The 21166-nt window shown below is 36.9% G+C and overlaps 2 protein-coding genes and 1 pseudogene across 2 annotated transcripts; 2 read left to right on the top strand and 1 right to left on the bottom strand.

Annotated features, from left to right (window-relative positions):
* Positions 1 to 900: 900 nt before the first annotated feature.
* LOC107686952 (tyrosine-protein phosphatase non-receptor type 1-like) lies at positions 901 to 5562 on the bottom strand (the record flags this gene model as incomplete). The annotated part of the gene is made up of 8 exons (XM_016484078.1): positions 5141 to 5562; positions 4006 to 4096; positions 3475 to 3575; positions 3095 to 3193; positions 2353 to 2490; positions 2049 to 2258; positions 1694 to 1867; positions 901 to 1085 (listed from the first exon to the last, which is right to left on the bottom strand). Coding segments are annotated over exons 1-8 (1055 nt in total), but the record flags the coding sequence as incomplete, so codon positions are not given.
* Positions 5563 to 6092: 530 nt separating this feature from the next.
* LOC107686948 (nucleoporin seh1-like) lies at positions 6093 to 12193 on the top strand. The gene is made up of 11 exons (XM_016484074.1): positions 6093 to 6353; positions 6636 to 6746; positions 6853 to 7425; positions 7468 to 7706; positions 7863 to 7913; positions 9254 to 9400; positions 9689 to 9900; positions 10281 to 10379; positions 10638 to 10778; positions 11050 to 11204; positions 11294 to 12193. The coding sequence occupies exons 4-11, from the start codon at positions 7596 to 7598 to the stop codon at positions 11431 to 11433; spliced, it is 1056 nt and encodes a 351-aa protein (XP_016339560.1). The 5' UTR covers positions 6093 to 6353; positions 6636 to 6746; positions 6853 to 7425; positions 7468 to 7595; the 3' UTR covers positions 11434 to 12193.
* A 655-nt stretch (positions 12194 to 12848) lies between these two features.
* The window catches only part of LOC107686951 (centrosomal protein of 192 kDa-like), a 30669-nt pseudogene continuing 22351 nt past the window's right edge, over positions 12849 to 21166 (top strand).

Raw genomic sequence — 21166 nt, 5'->3', positions numbered from 1 at the left:
CCACAAAAACGAATGAGGGACTGAACCATAGGCATTGGCCAGATCAAGGAACAAGACGTTATATATGTCTGTGTATATATGAAGAGTATATATATATATATATATATATATATATATATATATATATACTGTATATTTTTCCCCCAAGATTTTTTAATGAATATAATGTTCAAAAGAACAGCATTTATTTAAAATTGATTTTTTTTTTGTGACATTAAAAAGTCTATACTGTCATTTTTTTATCAACAATGCATCCTTGCGGAATAAAAGCGTTAATTATATATGTGACCCTGGACCACAAAACCAGTCATAAGGGTCTTTTTTTTTCTCAAAGCTGAATAAATAAGCTTTCCATTGATGTATGGTTTATTAGGATAGGAAAATATTTGGCCGAGATACAACTATTTGAAAATCTGGAATCTGAGGGTGCAAAAAAAATCTAAATATTGAGAACATTACCTTTAAAGTTGTCCAAATTAAGTTCTTAGCAATGCATATTACTAATCAAAAATTCAGTTTTGATATATTTACAGTAGGAAATGTACAAAATATCTATATGGAACATGATCTTTACTTAATGTCCTAATGATTTTTGGCATAAAAGAAAAATCTATAATTTTGACCCATACAATGTATTTTTGGCTATTGCTACAAATATACCCCAGCGACTTAAGACTGGTTTTGTGGTCCAGGGTCACATATAAAAAAATAAATCTTACTGACACCAAACTTTTGAGTGGCAATAGATGTATTACATATAGATCTTGATCAACTTTTAATTCTGTCTAGTACTGTTGTTACAATTATGGTTGACTGAACTAGATTTAGAAAAACTGAATAACAATCTCACGCTCAGCTATCAGTTTACAAGATAAAGCATTCGTTTTTCTTTTATCTTACCTTAATGTTTTTAACTCTGTATGCTCTTCTTTTGGTGAATGTATGCTGTCTCGTTCTCTTCCTGGATCATGTGGCTCTGTACAAGAGTCAGACTGTCCGTTGACTTTCTCTGAACTCAGGATGGAGCTCTGAGAAGATGAAACCAAATAAGCTTCTGGGTCCTGCCATGCTTCAGGCTGCTTCTGCTGTCAATGCAAAAGGTTTAGGGTTAGAGACACATAAACTGTACATTAAAGGGGTCATATGATGCGATTTCAAGTTTTCCTTTCTCTGCTTTGTAAAAATCGACGCGTTTCAGAAAGGCGGGGCATAGAGGAGAAACAATAATGTACAGTATGTGGAAATAATGTGTTTTTTTAACCTTAAAACGCATAAACACATCATTACACCAAATACACAAAATAATGTTCTTTTTAGCAACATCATATGACCCCTTTAAATACTTTTGGGAAGCAAACATGTACTGTATTTTTTTTTATCGACATGTTACACATCAATTATTCACATATATTGCAAAGCACAATTACTATGGTTTATCAAAGTAACACACACAAAAATAAATAAATAAATAATTTAGTGTTTCAAAGTTCAAAATTCATTATTAATGTCTCTACTGTCCCTTTTGAACATTATAAATGTTCAAGTATGAATCTACTATAAATCTAAAATAAAATCCCCAAAATTTGGAACATTGATGTACTTTTTAGGAGTAACACAATGTAATGAAATTTTTTTAATGCAACACTGGTTATTAATAAACTACTCTAAATCAAATGTAATAATGTAATCGCACCATGCTTGACACCTGCAGAGCTGAGTCTTCCAGGATGCTCTTTGCTCCCTCCATGACTGCCATATATGAAAATCGAAGCTGATCTGGGGTTTGGATAAGGCCCATTCGATACTCTCTCATATCTAACAAAACCTTTTGAATGTCCACAGACGAAGGGTCTTTCCTCTTGTCCATCTACAAATACAAAACGACAATGAAATATCAGTTAAACAGAACATTATATTGAACAGGATAATGAAAATCTTCTAACCCAGGTTTAAAAAAAATTATTACAGTCTCACATAATGAACGTAATAAATGATGATGTGCTGTAAAACCTTTAGAATCATTCAATATTCTGTAACCGCAGTCTTACCAATACAAGGCAGGTGTCAACCAATGAGAAAGTCCCAGATCTCCCTATCCCTGCACTGCAGTGGACCACGGCAGGTCCGTTCTCTGGCCCCAATGAGCCAGACTCTCGAACCTTGAAAAGGAAGTTGAGGAATGATGCTGGGGACTCTGGCACGCCAAAATCAGGCCACGTTGTGTAATTAAAATGGTAGATCTCTCTGGTTTCTCCGGTCTAAAAATATGGGACAAAATTTAAAACCACATTTATTTTTTATGTTTTGTTTAGAGAAGTATTCAATGACATAATAATTTAACGTTACATTCACCTTGCCATTTTTGAGTTCTAATAGTCTGATTGTGTAATTCGGTTTGACATCCTCAGACACCAGAGTCACCACAAACCCAGTGTCACTGAAATCCATGTCTCGCTCCTGCTTTGATGGCCAGTACTGCGCACATTTCTCCTGTTCAGATTGAACAAAAACAGCAAAAAACATATCAAAATGAATTCATTTTGTTTGTTTTTCCCCTCCACTAAGCAAGCAAATCCACATTACTATTCATCAGCTTAATGACCCCCCAAGTAGTTTGGGATCAGAATTTATTATACAGTTTGAAAGTAATTGTGTGAAATATTATTACATTTTAAATTATATTACATTTTAAAATAACTGCATACTTTACATATTAAAATTACGTTTATCACCAGTCTTCAAAAATCATTCTAACATGTTGATTTGGTGCTCAAGAAATATTGCTTATTATTATTATTAATGTTGAAAACAGTTGTGCTGCTTAATATTTTTGTGAAATCCATAACACATTTTTTTCAGGATGCTTTGATGAATAGGAAGTTCAGGATTTATTTGAAATGTAACTTTTTTTTTTGGTAAAAGTCTTTACTATCACTTTTCATCAACTAATGCATCCTTGCTAAATAAATGTAGTGATATTTTTTTAAATATAACAACTTGCTGACCACAAGCGGTTTCTTTCTTTTAAATTAAAATGTTAATAAATGTAAAAACAACACAAGGCCAAGAACAAGCATTGTTTGTGTTCACTCACCGAGCCTTTTTCTATAACTCTGTTAAGCATAATAACGGCTTTGCAACGTTGTTCCCAAATCATTTGCCAGAAGTGACCACAAGTGTTCCTCAGTGGGCCCTGCAGAAAGAGAAAAGTGTCTGCAATTACATTAGAGAATACACAAACAAGCTGGTCAATGCAAAAGAAATGCATGTAACATTCAATTACAATCTTCGAGACATTCTTCTTTGTTCTACAAAAGGCTGTAAAGGATGTTAAAAAAAAAACAGGGTAAACATGTAAATCAAATTTGTTGGTATATAAGAACCGCATGTAAATTTGTATTGAGGTCACATGGGTCATCAATGCAAGTAAGCTAAATGCAAACAGTGGACTTACTTTTTCCATTACTGCCATACCTGTGTCAATATGTACCTTCTCTGGGCCTCCTCCATGGTAATTAGGCTCGCATTTATGTAGTCATTCTCTGAATTTTCTAATCTCACCCGACTGTGATCATCTTAACACAAAAATTCAGGTTATTCAGGGAGAGTCGACAAATACTTTGGCAATTTGTGTTAAATTCATCTGAGATCAAGATTAAGCTTACAGAAAAAAAGCTTTTAAGGACTTTTTTAATAAAACAAATAATCACTGTCATTCAAATCTGTATGGCTGCCTTACACATTAAGTCGCTATTGACTCTCACTACATTTTTCCTTTATACAATGAAAGTGAATGGTGACTGAGGCTGTTATCCTGAGGCTATAACATTTCCCATTTTGGTTCACAGACTTCACAAAAAAAAAAAAAAAAAAAAAGTCATACAGGTGTGAAACAAAATGACGCTGGCTAAATAATGACACAAGTTTAAGTAAACTGTCCTTTTCAGATCAAGGTTACAAAATGAGTGAAACATTGTTAAAGTGGTTTACATGGAAGAAACTTACAGGGACTGACGTCTCTATATCTATTCCTATTGCGATTTTCTGGGAACTTTGCCACTTTGTAGGGACACTCCTGAGACTGGTTACGGATTTCCTAGAAAGAGATTACAAAATAACAAACATCAGTGTGAAAACCCTAAGAACCATCCCTTTAAAACGAAAAAAAAAAACACCACTCCACGCTCATATATTACATGACATGTAAAAACCTGCATAGAAACTTTACTTTATAATTTTAATATGACAAAAGGACGAGGAAATGTTATTAAAATATAAATAAAGAACAAATAAATCGGTCAGAATAAAATATACTCAGCCAAATAAGGGGGGTTGGGCATGTAGGACTATCTGGCTGAGTTATAGAGAACTGACAGCTTCGGTTCTTCAGTTCTTGGGAAGTGCTCGTCAGTTCTCAGAAACCGTATCAGCGCACGGAGGTGTGTCAAAACCTAGCGAGCTCCCTAACTTGACGGCATGTTTGAGTAGCACAGATGCACGCGGGGGGTTTAGAAGGCGGCAGAGATCAGATGACATTTAGGGTGACAGGACTTGAAACGCATATGGTGCCTAAAAAAAACTAACGTGAAACTGTGATGTCTTGAAATGCTGTCTAGGTAGATAGCTCACAAGGTGTTGAGACGCAGCCCACGTGTTCACAGGAAGCTGCTCTAATGCACCGCACTGTGACATGACCACTCGCGCACTTCACATTGCTGGCCTTTACTCAGAGTAAACAAGTTATTTGAACGCATGAGAATTCGCTGTATGGTTTTATTCGTTTTGCTTGTTGACAAGAATTAAACATAATACACCGACTGAGTTCTAAATCATTGTAAAACCATTTCCACTCACGTTCGGGTTGACCCGAGCTGAAGTGATTCACAAAAGAAGATTATTTCAGATGTAGCTGCGGGCAGTAAATTCATGTGGACCGTAGTTCTCGGTATTACGCGCATGCGCTGTAACGCAAAGTTGAATTACCCATTAGTTCTCACGGCCCGAGTACGTTACTTGCATAGGACTAACGTTATTAGATAAACATTACACATCTATCAGGGTAGAAAATACAGCAGATTTCCCAAGCGTTCATCCTAAGAAAGGCTCAAATGTAATCATTCAGAAGAACCGTATGACTTACATTATAAAGGTTTTGCCACTGTCCAGATGAATCGATGTTCTCAAACTCCTGATCCATTTTTTCCCGAAGCGGGGTTATTCAAACGGGAAATGGTTAAATCATATGTCGTCTGAGCTCAAACGAGGGGTCACTATTCCAATGTTAAAAATGGTCATGATCCCGTGAAAACGGCAAGAAACGGTGCAGTGCGATGTTAACCCTCATCAAAGAGGATAAAATTACCAGCACTTTCAGCACCCCCATCGGCTACTTCCGTGTGCCAGAGGAGAGCGACAAAACAGCGCCCTCTGTCGACAAGAGTCGACATGGCTACCTCGATTACTTCCAGGTGGGAGACTCATACAAGTGTTTCGAATCTTTTGAATCATTTCACCAAAACGATTCATTCACTGACTCTTTGAGAAGGCTACTATGTAAGTCTGTGTAACGAGTGGGTCATTCACTCAAGTCATTCACCAACAAAATGTCACGATATTTTACTAAATTTCCTCATTTACAAATCAAGTTTTTCCACAAATATCAACTAAGCTCATTTTTCCCGCCATCCCCATTCACCAACTTGCCTTTTCAAGCTGTAGCAGAAAGACAATATTAAGCATAAATTTAAAAAAAAGCACACTAGCATTACTATTTCTGTCACATAAAAAAAACGTTATGAGGCAGAACTATTAAAGAGTAATACGTTCCGAATCACGCGAGTCAGTGCGTGGAAGTAAGCGATACATTTCCGAATTACACCGATTCGTTCACAAATGAAACACTACTTCCAGGAAAATGATTGAAAAGATGTCTACGTCCTTTTAATTTATTGATCATTCTCTCTTTTTAACTTATTGTCTTTTGAAGTCATGGAGTAAATAGATTACATTATATTACAACTTACATAGGTTGATTAAAACTTTTGCATTGAATTACGATCGAGAAAGGGTGTGTTTGAACGTGCACGTGATACATTTAGGTTTTTTCTTGCGCTACACGTGCTAAACAGCTGCTTCTTATGAATGGCTAATAAGATAATGCTTTTATCCCCCTCACACCTTACCATGCATTATGCAACAATCCCCATGCCACACACGATTGCATAGACTGTTTGTGTGTTTGGTAGTATATCCAGCTCAAGTTGTTGCTTTCATATTTATGGCCTTATCTACTTTTAAAATGAGGGGGAACATTTTTACTGCCTTTGTGTTGGTGATGTCTTTGTTTTGTTTGGGTAAGTCGGTAATTTCCATGGAATTTGAGAAGTAGCCCATTGTGTTATATTGTATTATTCTAACATGTTTTGAATGGATTTTTGTTAACCATTTATAGCCATACTACTACATTTTAAGTAGAATCATACCAATGTGATTAAGTCCCTTTGTATCTGCAGTATGAGTGATTAATAACGGTATTTCCAAATGCCATTAAAGCTAACAACATGAAATGCGACCACACCATACACACCTGTTTGTGCCATAGAGAATAATGCACTTGAATTTCTCTTTGCTTGCAGGACAAACACTTGAGTGCTTTCGGTGTGAGCTTGGATTCTGGGATGTGTGTTACACTACCAAGACAAACTGCAGTGATAATGAATTGTGTTCTGTGGGAATTGGTAAAGCAGGTAAAAGTGATTCTAAAGTTCAGTTTTTGGGGTATTTTTTTATTTAATTTTTTATGAACCCATCTACCTTTGTTTACTCTGCAATCCTTTCCCTTTGGGTTTTCAGCTTCTGTCCTGGATATAAAGGTGATGGGTTGTCTTCCCATGGAGGAGTGCAACAAGACAACAGTTGTACAGTTCCTTGCCAATAAGACCTTATACTCCTTGAAGACCACCTGTTGTGAGGAAGACTTTTGCAACGCTGGCCCTTCCATTCAGTTGTCCCTTGTTCCTCTTTTACTTCCCATACTTCTCATTGCTGAGATGATGGGTGTGTTTTGATGATTTCTAGATTCTAATTGTTATATAAGGGATTGAAGGCTCTTCATATTTACACTGTTCACGTCCTATTCGTGTTTTACTGTTGTTGAATGATCTAAAGCATCTGCCTTTTATATAGCAGAGCACATTTTGGATGCTCTTTTCTAGCCAGTTGACTTTGTTCATCCAAATGAGTAAAGATGATTGACGTTCTAATATCTTCTTAACACAAACATGTTTTACTGTTCAATAAATGCAAATGTCAAACATTCGTGGTTTCCTGTCTTGTGCACGGTCACTATCGCATGCAATAGAGGGCGCTGTTTGACTAAAATTGGAGGCTGCTTTACTGCGCATGCTCAGTTCCGCTGATCTTCACGTCAACTTTTAAAATGGCTTATCCGATCTTTTTATTGTAAAGATCTGGGACACGTGCTTTCCAAGTCCAACGTGATTGGACCGCTTGCAACCTCTCGTTTAAAAAAAAGTAGGGAAGTGCACAAGCTCGTGTTTGCCATTATCAAGAAGTGTTGATAATTTAAAAACAGGATGTTTGTCGCGCGCAGCATCGCAGCCGATCATAAAGATCTGATCCACGATGTTTCTTATGATTTTCACGGGCGGAGAATGGCGACGTGCTCCAGCGACCAAAGCATGAAGGTAAATGGTTTATCATCCCCATGGCCTGCTAGAGTTTGCTTGCAGTGAATGCAACATATGTGGTGAACTAGCATGCAGTGTAATGTAAAAGGACGTGAATATGACAAAGTGTGCAAATCTTTAGGTTTTGTATTTTTTTTTTTCTCTCTCTCTTAGGTGTGGGATAAGGGTGGTAATGCAGAATGGAACTGCACAGCCAGCTGGAAAGTAGGTCTTACCATAAAACAGTGGTTCTCAACCAGGAGTCCTGGGCCCACAAGGGGGCATCAGCAAACATCCAAGGGGGCAAGAGTATAAAGCATATAAATTATTACAACCCTCTACGTTGCGAGTAAATCACTCGCATATGCGACTAAATCTTAACTCTGGGCGACTAAATGATGTCTAATATTAGCCAATTGCTAATAAATTGTCAGATTTTACTCGCCAGTGAGTTAGAGGCTAAGTATAAGTTTAGCTCAGATATATTTTCACTCGCCGAACACCTTGGTGCGTTTTATATTGTTCTTATTAGTAGAATTCGTATCATTATTATCTAATCAGTATTTTTGTTAGTTTTTCCCCAATTTAAATTTTTTTTTACAGAAACACTGAATGACCAAAAAAGCACCACCACCAGTCCGAAGTTCAGTTAAAATGACTAATATGCATTCATACATGGTTATCAAGTTTTAATTCTAATTACAAAAGTTCTATCATTAAATAATATTGATTATCATATTATAATGCTTGACTGACTGGTTTTAAGAGTGTACTTTCAGATATTTATAAAACTGTGCCATTTTACAAACAAATATATATTTATCAGTCTGGCGAGTAAACAAAAAAATTTACTAGCCAATGGCGATTCAATTGCCAAGGTGTTAGTAGAGGGCTGATTAATCAGTTATTAATTTATTAACAATTATAATTCTAATCTTATTGAAAATGCAAAAACCGCACAGTCAAGTTTGGAATCACATTCTTCCCCAAACCCCCTATAAGTGTGCTGGATGATGAAGTGTTTAAATTATTATTATTATTATTATTATTATATTGAAAGTAATGTAGTTTACTTCACTGTAGTTATTATTGAAGAGCTTTCAGTTCTTGAAACTTTTGGAATGACAACAAATTGTGGTTAATTTAATGTCAACACAGTCAGTTTCTGTTAATAAAGTTTGAAAACAAGCAACTTTGGCGTAATTACAGCTATACTGATAACATTATATCTTTCAATATCAATATCATTCAAAATATATTGTGTTGGAGGACAGTGGGTCAAGAAGGCCGAGAACCACTGCCATAAGAAAATCCCAAATCCTTATTAAACAGACGTGTTCTATATGGAGCAAATAAGGAGAGATGGTGGTGGGGAAAAAGTATGAGATGGGAGGAAAAATCTAAAAAAATTTGTGAGAACTTTTTCTCAACATGTAGTTCCCTCATTCAGACGGTTTACCAGTTGGATTTTGGTTATCATGAATTGGTGTAGACTCCCAGTGTTGGTCATCATAATCAGGTGTCTTGGGTTTTGTCCTGTACTTTGACAGAAACTTGTTTTGTAGACTCACAGTGGCTCGGTTTGGAGAGTGACCTGGGCCCATCCAGAGTTTGGACAAGTGTTGGCATCCTGCTCCTTTGACCGTACTGCCATAGTATGGGAGGAGATTGTTGGAGAGTCCAATGACAAACAACGAGGACAAAGCCATTGGGTAAGAGATCCTTTCTAGTATGTGCATTTGCCCTAAATAAGTTGGATTTGATTAGGGTTTATACATTTAGGAAGGAGGCTTCCTAAATAAGAGTGGCTACTATGCTAAGTGTACTCTTCTTTGTCTAGTGCTTTTTTTTTAAGACTTATCTTATGCTGTGCTGCATATATTTGATAGTATACTGTATATATTGCACAGAAAGCTGTTATTCTATGCCAAACATAGCCTGTGCATAACATTTGTACATTACAACAGTCAACGTTTATGTCTCCCCTGTTCTCACATCAGATAAAGAGAACCACACTTGTGGACAGTCGGACATCTGTGACCGACGTGAAGTTTGCCCCGAAGCACATGGGCTTGATGCTGACCACATGTTCTGCAGACGGGGTGGTGCGAATCTACGAGGCCCCTGACGTGATGAACCTGAGCCAGTGGTCCCTGCAGCACGAGATCTCATCCAAACTCTCCTGCTCCTGCATCTCCTGGAACCCTTCCAGGTGAGAATTCACAAATGATAGATAAACACATCTATATGTGAATAGATGTAAGCACGTACACCTACACAGTTGTGGAGTTCGTTGCAGAATCTACTTTGCAGATGTGCACAATTTGTAACTTGATATATCCTGCATCTGAAAGTCTCAGATAATTGAGATGAAGTTGGGAATCGACAGTGTTCTCATTAGATCTGTGACTGCAAATTGCACTGATATTTTACATGCTTGTCAGCATCCAACAGTGAGGTCAGACGCAATAGCAAACGTCTCTTTTGACTTTCAAGGCATCTCGGATCACTTTTGAGACTACATTGTCTTGGTAAACTGAATCAATGAATGCACCTGTTTGATTAATAAAAATATATTTTTTGTCTTCACAGTTCCCGAGCTCATGCACCTATGATTGCAGTGGGTAGCGATGACAGCAATGTAACATATGGTGGCAAAGTTCAGATATATGAGTATAACGAAGTTACAAGGTTTGCCTTCTATTCCCTTTATCCTTTTATAGGCTAGTTCACACTCATCCAGGAAAAAAAGGAACATCAACATTTTAGACATTCTGAAGTTGGATTTAGAATGGTGTGAAACACAACTATCATTGTCACGCTGACCTAAGAAATACCAACAGTTCACACACAAACCTTTCACACATATCTTTTATGCACATTTTAAATACGTGTTTTAACCTTCACAGGTTGGATGTATATTTTTTTACTTTATTTGGATGGTTGTAGGAAATATGCCAAAGCAGAGACACTGATGACAGTTACAGATGCTGTACATGATATTGCATTTGCTCCAAATCTGGGACGGTCTTTCCATGTACTTGCTATTGCAACCAAAGACGTGCGCATCTTCAAACTGGTTCCACTTCGGTGAGCAGAATGAAACCAAATGTATATTACAGTAGAATGGGATTAATATAAATTGTGTCGTGGTGCCATGTATTTGTCTTTACCGTTTAACCTTGTACATCTATACTTTTAATTATATTACTTTTACTATAATATTCAATAACGTTAAGGTTCTTTAATAATGCAAGCTTTTTTTTTTGTAAAGCAGAAAATTCAGAGATATTTGGTTCAATTCTAATTAGATGCCAATAGATCATTTACTTGAATTTGCTTGCTGCTTTTTGAATAACAGAAAGGACAGCTCTTCTTCAGCACCCACTAAATTTGAGGTGCAGGTGCTGGCTCAGTTTGACAGTCATAACTCTCAGGTTTGGCGGGTCAGCTGGAACATCACCAGTACACTTCTGGCTTCCTCTGGTGACGATGGTTGTGTGAGACTCTGGAAAGGTGAGGGTTTGTAATAACAATCATCAAAAGAATGCACCTACTGAAGTGTTATTAATTATTAATTTATTGTAATTTGACCATTTCACCAGCAAACTATATGGACAACTGGAAGTGCACAGGTATTCTAAAGGGAGATGGTAGTCCAGTATCAGGTCAGCCTGGAGCGCTGAGCGGCATCCTGGGATCTGCTACTGCACAGAGTGCTCTAAACGGGGCCACTAGAAGATAGATGCCATATGACAGGAGCCAAATCTGGAGCTGAGCACTTCTTTGATACTGGACTTTACACTGAGACCAACTGATTGTGCTTGCTGGACATGCAAGAAGACTGGCACTTACCATGGGTCCATTATTATTATTATTATTATTATTATTATTATAAACTGCCTTCAATTAATGTTCCTTAAGTTGACTTTCCTTTCAGTCTATGGGATTGTTTTACTCTGGATACAGACTGAAAAATACATGGCCTTTTTGCCCATTTCTGTATTTTGAAATGAGTCGTGTTTAAATGGATGTTCTGATCCCGAAAAGACAACATATCTATTTAGGAGGACGTGTTTTATTTTAATGATGTTTTGTTGACATGATTAAGGATAAAAGATGCTGCCATTACAAAGCTGCGTTACAAATTACAAATATTGGTCTAATTGACTTCACTCTCGTGTTATTGTATGAGAATCATATAAAGGTTAAGGTTTAAGCAGCTAGTATATATGAAGTATTCAGAAATATTTGAGCTTGTTTTATTTGAATCATGCATTTCTACGTTTAGTAAAATAGGCGATAACTATAATAATCCTTGCTAGGTTACTTTTGATAGATGATTTGATTTCCATGTATGATGAAAAGTTTCTGTGAAGAAAAAGGGAAGTTGTATTAAATGCCATGGTGTTAAACACTTCAACAGAATTGTTTTCTTTGACTATTTATAAAATAGTGGATTGAATATAAAAAATTTGACTGGGCCTGAAAAAAAAAAAACTAGAAATTTTCTTACCACACACAGTCTAATTTTGAAGTAGTGACATTAAAACATTTTCTGGATTTTTAGTGGTTCAATAAGCAATATTTTCTACAATCCATGTATTTGTTATTGTGTATGAGTACACATCTTGTCCTGCACTCTGGAATTTTGTGTATGGTCTTAAATCAGAATAATTATTTCTAGTCTTAAATTTAATCACAGTCCAAACGTGCCGTTCGGTTGAATTACAATGTGTTCAGCTAGCAACTGTCATGTAGGGCTCCCACAGCTGCTAGACTCAGCTGCTCTGTGGATCACATTTCACGATCTCGTAGTTTATGTGGAACGTCATTTGTGTAATTTCGAAAATTGTAATTACATAATCATTTAAAACATTTAAAATGTTCGATCGTAAGATCTGTACAACCAATTAAAGTCATCATGCATTCCGAATTTTTCTGCTGTAACTACTAACTGTAAAGTATACACAATGCAACGCTATTTAGAACCAATTTATGTAAAAATGTTCCCAACAAGCAGCTTCTTCATTCAAAACACACAAAAACGTGATTGACACATGATTTCGCCACTTTGAAAGCAGTCAAAAAGAATTGTCCAATGAAATGTGCCGTTATGTCGAAGCCCCGCCCACGCAAAGAGAAACCTAGAGGCGGGATTCTCCCGTAATGGCTTCATCTTTACTCTTCGACAAACACTTCTCAAAAAGCGGGGAGGCCACTGTAACTGCAACGATTTTTAGCATCACACGGATTATCGGTGCTGTGTTTGCGTGAAGTAGTTGAATGAACTACTTTTATTAAGGCACAAGTGCCGCTTTTCCCCTCATGGTAAGTTGTCTTCGAAACCGATTCCTCTCAGCTGTTGCAAATCTTTTTCAGAGTTGTTGTCACTCTTTGGTTTTCATCCAACGACTGGCCAAAAAAAGTAAGCCCGAGCCAGGAAAAGGGTCGTTTATTGTTTAAGTGATATTTTAAGTGTTACTTTCGTCTTTGTTTAACTGTTTAAGTTGTGTGGTTGAAGTGTTTGTATCTTGGCCTTGATTAAGTTAACGTTAGTCTCCATTGCACGGCGTTTATTTGAGTTAAACAGCCCGTTAACCTTATTTGTTTAGGTTTTTATTCAGTCCTCCCAAAAAGACTGTTACTCTGCTATCAGAAACCTACTACAGAGGTTAATGTGTAGTTAAAGTTGTTGGTTATTGAACTGATAAAGCTAGTCTGCTAACTACAAACGTCAGATAAAAAGACGCAAATTCTAGAGAAAGAGGCAGTAAAGTTCACGAGGTTGCTAAATGTCGTTTTTTATTCAGTTAAAATGTGCTTTAGCATTTTTTTTTTAGTAATAAAGCAGAATGCAACGGGAACTAGCAGCCGTATCGACAGATTCAAGCTCTGTGTAACAGTATGAATTATAAAACACCCCGCTATGTCTGATTTGACACTTCAAGAGAAATAACATTCTCCAGCTTCGTATTAAATTGACTTGATGCAGACGTTCACAGATTCATGGCAGTCTACCATGTCCAGTAAACACCCAAGTACAGTATGACAGTATAATTTATCACCGGTTTCCTATAGGAACTCATGATGTGGCCTGTTCACTCTTGTTTTTGTTATTTTTATAGGTCACTCCTCATGTGGTGAAGCCCTGTGAGTCACACAGACATGGAGAACTTCCGAAACATCGAGGATGAGCCGTTTCCCAGCTTCCTTTCAAACGCCTCGCTGGGCAGTAGCGGCCGCACCACTCTCGGCAACGTGACACTGGGCTCTACGCTCGGGATGCCCATGGCCGCCTCTACCTTGGCTAAAATTAGACCTCCAGTAGACAACAGGTGGGAGACTCCTGTATGTAATCTCATGAATATTGTGATTGTGTGTCTGTCCTAACTAGGGGAGAATGTTGACTTCCTCAGTTTCTTTGGTGAATCTTTGAAAAGGGTCATTTCATCTCATTTGGTCCAAAGATTATAAAGTTCATTGCCTGCCAGATTTGATTTTCCTCAGTTGTTTGAGTGATTACCTTTATATATTGTTTTTGTAAAACACCAAATTTTCATTTTTATTTCACTTGGTTTAACCATAGCATCTGTCTTTGTGTCATGGCCCCCAACAAAGTTTTGGTATATAGACTTTTTATGAAAACCTCAATATCTCATCTCCGAATAGTCTGAGCTTCTTGGAACAAGGAGAATCCCTAATGCACATTTACTGGAACATATTTAAATATTTTACACATTCTTGTTCCTTAGTTAGAACTTGAGTCCAAATGTAATGGTCAAGATTGCTTTTTTTTGTTTTTTTTCCAGACAGGCCTCATTGACAAGCATAAACTGTTGTATTTCAATCATAAACAGTTTCTTTAAAATACTGTTCTTTTTTTTATTAGTGATGCACCGAAATGAATTTTTTCCAGAAACACTAACTGAAATTAAAGTTTTCATGTAACAAAAATGCTCCTCCTAGAGTTATTTTTCCCTCTTGCTTACACATAAGCTGTGAACATTGACTATTATTCTGAGTTAAATGTAACACTTACAAACTGTATTATTTACGCCTTTCTGCAGTTGAAATGCTAATTGAGCAATTACTTGAGGCATGAAAATTTTTAGCAAGTCCATACTCTTTCTTTTGAGATTACGAGTGTGAAAATGCCATTTATTGTTTGAGTTTCACTATGAATTTTATTGTTCAGGAGTGTATTGTTTTTTGAGTATCATATTGGTTTACATAGGAGAATGTGGAGCTCACACTTGAATTTCGTTATAAAATTGACAGAATTTGAAAGTTCAGACTTTTTCATATTAAAGTTACAAAGCCCAAAGCTTATTGTAATTATTGGATGAGAGGCATGCTACAAATAATGTGTAGTGAAGTTTTGTTCACGCATCAACTTAAAACCTTAAAGCCTAAAAGATCTCTGTTCATCAAAACAAAGATCGACCCTAACCTGACCTAAAAGTGTAACTTTGATCATTACGTTTGGACTTAAGTTGTAAATCTAAGGAACAAAAATGTGCGAAATCACACTAGAAGTAATCGCTCAAAAACACTAGGAACATTTAAAATGGTCACGCAACCTAAGACAGACCCAAAGTTGTTCTTTCAAAGAGGAAGAACATTTATTTTATATGTGAGTTGTTGGTCAAAACACTGGTGCTTTATTTATTTTATTGACTGGTTGGTTAGAAATTGAGATTGAAATGATTCGCTAGACTAGCTCATGTAGGTTCAGGGCACATATGCTTTACTTGTATTGCTGTTAATTTTTTTTGTCTGTTTATTGGAAGTAGTGTGTTATTTGAGAGTCCTTTTTGTCTTTTACAGAGTAACTGATATCCAAGCATCATATTTAGAGGATGGACAGTTTTCACTCATGCATTCCCAAGGGTCAGATGGAGGCAGGGAAAAATTTGTTCTCAGCCTCAAAGAAGATTTGTAAGTGTTCAGCAGTTGTTAATAATTTTTCCCCCATCTGTAAGTGGGTTAGAAATCAGTGTGACCTTCAATTATTTTCTGGTAAAATTTTTTAGTACTTGTACTACCTAGTTATTGTGCTTATAATAGTTATAGGCTATTTGCTCTAGTATAAGTAATCAGCCGATATTTGCCAGTTTTAAGATTAATGGCATTGACAGAACTGCTAGTTTTCTATTTTGTCTACAAACAATCTTATCAGTAGGTCAAAAAAAAATTTCTTCAGCTTTTGAGTTTTTAATAAATAATGTGTGTTATATAATGTTTGTCACTTCAGCTATTTTGTCTTGTTTTCCTTCATTAAGTTATGTTATGTAGTTTTGAATTTAACATTTTGTTGGCCATCAGCCAGATCTGGATTATTGGAAACCTGTGTTGCTTGACCGAGTGTGTTCTTTCATTACTTTTTTTTTTTATTAATTAATTTTGTTGTGTAGAGACAATGTAGGTGTCTTCATTGCTGCGAATCGGTTCTCTGACCTGCTGGTGAATGTTAATTTGGATGAAACAGAATCTGCTTCTGTTTCCAAAACATCATCAGGAGGGGTGGCTGCTCCTCTTGTGTCAGGTTCTGTTCCTCATCAGACTTCTGGTATGTAATCTGTTTTCTTTAGTTTTATTAATTAAGGCTTGTTGTTCTTAATTTTAGGGTAAAACTAATGTGTCTTACTGATAATGCATGATCAACAATTATTTACAAAATAGTGAATAACATGTATAAACTGAAAAATATATTTTGAAATGTATATTTTATCTTTCCTTAGACCTCTCAACTGGTCTTCTGTCATTCTCTCATATTGGAGACAAAGATACATTGGCAGCTCAGGTAATTTTTGTGCTCATTGACACTTGAGCACATGAAATAACAGTCAGAAAAACTTTATATCATATCTATATGTCCAGAAAGTAAGATGAAATTCTTATAAATCAGTGAGATCTTTGTAACAGTGCAGCAGACTACTTGCATAAAATGCATATAAATATCAATTGCCACTCTATCTGCTAGCAATATGTCTTCGTAAGATGAGAATTAAATATTTTGTTTTATAATAAAAGCTCTACAGTTTTTATTGTGGGGGCAAAACATAATGCAAAGCAAAATGTTTGACAGATGTACAAACAAACAGTATCTTATTTTATACTCGTATATTTAATGCTCACATTTTAACATGATAAAAAAAAAAAAAAAAAAAGATTTATGGACTTTAAGATAAACTTAAGTTGCTTCAGTCCAGTAAGTGTTTCTTGAAATATTACTAACAACATAAAATTTGTTCATACGTTTACTTAATAATCAGTAAAGATTTCAAAGCAAAAAGACATGTTTACCACAACCTGAAGATGGACATTTTTGGAATTATACTAGGCCTTTGACTTGCTAACAATGTAAAAACTATCAATCAGTTGACATAAGGCATGTAGTAGACTGTGTACAACAGGCTATTAGAAGAAGTTTTGATAATTTAGAGGCCTTATAAATTTGCATATCATATGGTAGGGTTATGCTCTCTTTTATTCTCAGGCCACTGTGCTCCCAGTGATGATGGAGGAAGAGGAGGGTTCCGCCAGTGAAGGGACAGACAGTGAAAGGTGCAGTGGCAGCATCGCCAGCTTCCTGGCCAATGAGAAACTAATGTCTCTGGACGGCATGAACAGTGATATGACAGGTTGGTTTAATTTTTTTGTTTTATTTTATTATATGTTCCAAAAGAATAAGCTCTAAAGAACCAAGGTAAGCCAGGCAATAATTGATTTAAATGAACTTTTTGTCCTCTAGATGATGACATTGATGTGAACCAGCTCCATGATGAGGAACTGGAGCTGTATTTCAATAAGCTGATGCCACCTGCAATGCAGAGAGGCAGAGTAGAAGGACAAGAAATCCCTGTTGTGAGTTCTCTCTTGCTGTTTGTTTACCAAAGCTTACCTTTTTTCTTTTTAATAATATGATCTGTTCCTGTTGTAGGAGTTACCTTCCAGTTTATCTCAACCCCACTCCACTGAACCAGAAAGGAACAGACACCATGATGACTATGACCAAGTATGAGTTAATGTTCCTAAAGTCAAAATCAAATCAAAATGAACCTCATTTTCTTTCTTAAAGGGGTCATATGATGCAATTTCAATTTTTCCTTTGTCTTTGGAGTGTTACAAGCTCTTGGTGCATAAAGAAGATCTGTAAAGTTGCAAAGACTAAAGTCTCAAATCCAAAGAGATATTCTTTATAAAAGTTAAGAGTCAGCCACGCCTACCTAAAATGGCTCGTTCTAACACGCCCTCACATATCTACGTCACGATGTGGGAAGATTTGCATAACGCCGCCCAAATGTTCACGCAAAGAAAGAAGGCGTAACTTTTATTCTCGCTGTAGTATTATTGTTGCCGCCGCCATGTCGTGAAGGCGCTGTGTGTTTCGTTGTGAAAGCGAAACTACTTTGTTTGGCCTTCCAAAAGAGGACGATATCCGCTTCGTCATGCCTAGAGCTGATCCGTGCTGGTCGCTGAGGAAATACATCAACTTCGCGCTGTGGATCGGCTTTCACCGTGGACGAAGCGGAGTCCAGCCCGGGGTCGTCACATGTGGTTGCCGCAAGCCCGCCGGATGTTCCTTCGCCGGCCACGCCGTTCTCAAGCCTGCCCGCCGCCCTCTGCTCACTCTAGGCCTCCATGTGTTTCATTGTGAAAGCGAAACTACTTTGTTTGGCCTTCCAAAATAGTATATTTTTTGAAAATATTTACATGTATATACATTTATATATTTATATTTTATATTATATATAAATATTTAATATATAAACATAACATATTTTTCTTAAATATATACATGTATGTGTTTGTATTTATATGCACAATAAATATACATAGTACACACTCATTATGTAAACAAAAACTTATTTAGGATGTGATTAATCGCGATTAATCGTTCGACGGCACTAATATGAATATTATATATATAATATATAATTTCTGTGTTCTGAAACTTTTCGGCTAATGTTTGCTTTTACTGTGTCACACTACAGAGGGACTTTCACATGCCTGATGTGCGTCTGGCAGCCACAGGTATGGATTCTTGTCCTGCAAGTGATGAAGAGGATACAGAGGATGAACTAGAAGCTTCACAGAACCGGGGCAGAGCAAGATTCCTCCTACCCAGCATCTCCAGACAACCGGTTAGTCTTAAGCTGCTTTCTGCTTTTATTGTTATCTGTGCTTTTAATTTTTGCCCGATAATTATTTTTTATTTTTTTTGTAATTCAATAATTCATTTTCAGTTATTTGTATATGGTCAGGTTGGGGAGAGCCGTCGGCCACATTTTCGACCAGGTTTGGAAGGAGGAAGCTCTGATGATGAGCTACAGACGGGGGGGAGGAACCCTGACACCAGGACAGGCATTGAGCACCGCCGCTCAGCAGAGGGACAGGTCATCAACTCGCCTATTACTGGTAAAGTAAAAATAGGGGTGTTTATTAAATAAAATTTAATTTGACTTAATTAGGGTTTTTGGTTTAAACATTTAGACTGGCAGGAACTAAGTCTTATCACTGTTTTTCTGTGCCATCAGGTGATGGAGGAGGAGGAGACGGGAGTAGTGGCAGTGATGAGGAGGGAAATGGAGGTGTATCTAGCATTCCTTTGCCTCCCACCACAGTCCAGAGCACCTATGATGTGCTTCGTGGTCTTGGCACCGTGGGTGGAAGTGGACAGATGGGAGATGATGATCAGCTTCAATCTTTGCTCAGCAGATCAGGCATGATTACGCATGGCCAGGTAATGTTAGTGTCATATGAGCAATTAATAATGATCAGTGTAAAATGTTATCTTTTTAATCAACAGGAACATGCCATTCGGATTTGGGGTAACTTGCTTTAAAATGGGAAGGTTAGATAGACCGCTTCAAAGTTAGACTACAAGCTAACTAAAAATAGCAAACTGCATACATATGATCATCTCTTAAAATGCTTGGAGGATAATTCAAAATGTGTATGTTATTGTTTATTTTTATTTTTTTGTGTGTGTTTTTCCTAGCATAATTATACAAAGCACAGCACAATTACAGATTGTATTTTAATTTATTTTTGATCTCTTCAGATGGGTGATCGTGTTGGTCCAGTTGGCACAGGGGAGACTGGTCATGCCCTGCCAGTCGATGCCCAGTTAATTGGAGCATGAGTCTGGCTCGACAGGAGGCTCTTGTAAGTCTTTGTCCATATTTTTTGCTGTAGCAAAAATTGTTGATGTTACCCTTAACACTTTTCTCCTTAACAGGATGCAATGGATAACACAGCAGAAGTTCACCTGGATTCTGTATACTTTAGGGCAGGTGCTGGTCATAACCCTCAGGACATTCCTTCTACAGTCAGCCCCTTCCTTCAGGGCACCCAGAGCAGTTTCCACCTCTCTCAGGTACTTCAGGAATCACATAATAAAACCGAACAAGCGATCGACCTGGGCCACACTGTGGATCTTGGTGCCCTGGGCATGCGTGGTGGCCCTTGTGGGGATTCTCCAGTTCTCAATGAACAGCAGAGCACCAGCAGTAAAGATGATCAACCTGGAGAGTCTCTGGATGCTAGGTACCTTTGCCAGAGCTTTGATGAGAATCATGAGGAACATAATGATATTTGGAATCACCAGCCAGACAATTTGGAGCTTGAGTTACAGCAAGGTAACGGTCTTTTTTCCGTTTCTAATGTGATGTAGTGATGTCAGTGGGTTTCTCTGACATTTGTAGAATTACATGAAGTATTAAAAATAGTATTTGTATTTTATGATTTAGAAATGAATGTTAAGTATTTCCTTAGGCGCAAATGCCACTCACAGTGTGGTCTACCAGAATGAAGAGGGAAAGTGGGTCACTGATTTGGCCTATTACTCTTCCTTCGAGAAGGAATTGGAGGCCAATATGCCTGAGGAAGTTGCTATGCAGTTTCAGTCTGAAGATTTTCTTGCTGGAAGTAAGTGAAATGTTCTCATTCTTAATGAAAATTTGATTTTGGGTGTACCATTTCTCAATTGAATCAACCTCGTGTTGACTTTCTTCTGCAGAACATGCAAAAATGGTGCATTTTTGAAGATTGTCACTTTTTTCAATTTAATGAAAGTGAATGCAGAATAAAAAATATTCTATAGTTCAATCGGCAGAGCATGTCACAAGCAATACCAATGCATTGTAATTAAGGGGTGCAACGGTTTCGGTTCGGTTCGGTATGTGCTATGTTTAGGGAAAAAACTATTGTCAAATAAAATAAGAATAAATAATCTAACTACAAGCAACAGCACAAATAAATACAATAGAGCAAAGATACAAATAAAATAAACAGTGATTTCATGTTTTTTAGGTAGGTCTACGCCGTGCAGCGTTTGGCAGCGGAAAAAATAATCCTACATTTAAAAAAAAAAAAAAAAACTTTATCACTTTCGAGTAGGGTTATGACGGTGAGGAAATTTTCCCACCGGTTAATCGACGTGTGACAACACCGATAATACCGGTATCACT

Source organism: Sinocyclocheilus anshuiensis, unplaced genomic scaffold (assembly GCF_001515605.1).
Source record: "Sinocyclocheilus anshuiensis isolate Anshui unplaced genomic scaffold, SAMN03320099.WGS_v1.1 scaffold1841, whole genome shotgun sequence".
In the NCBI taxonomy this organism is placed as follows: Eukaryota; Metazoa; Chordata; class Actinopteri; order Cypriniformes; family Cyprinidae; genus Sinocyclocheilus; species Sinocyclocheilus anshuiensis.
This window is presented reverse-complemented; position numbering and strand designations above follow the sequence as displayed.

What these genes read in the sequence shown, in the direction of transcription:
- LOC107686948 (XM_016484074.1), top strand. Translation starts at nt 7,596, where the DNA reads ATGTTTGTCGCGCGCAGCATCGCAGCCGATCATAAAGATCTGATCCAC. An exon ending in ACTGCACAGCCAGCTGGAAA is followed by an intron (nt 7,914 to 9,253) that starts GTAGGTCTTACC and finishes CTTGTTTTGTAG; the next exon opens with ACTCACAGTGGCTCGGTTTG. An exon ending in AACGAGGACAAAGCCATTGG is followed by an intron (nt 9,401 to 9,688) that starts GTAAGAGATCCT and finishes TTCTCACATCAG; the next exon opens with ATAAAGAGAACCACACTTGT.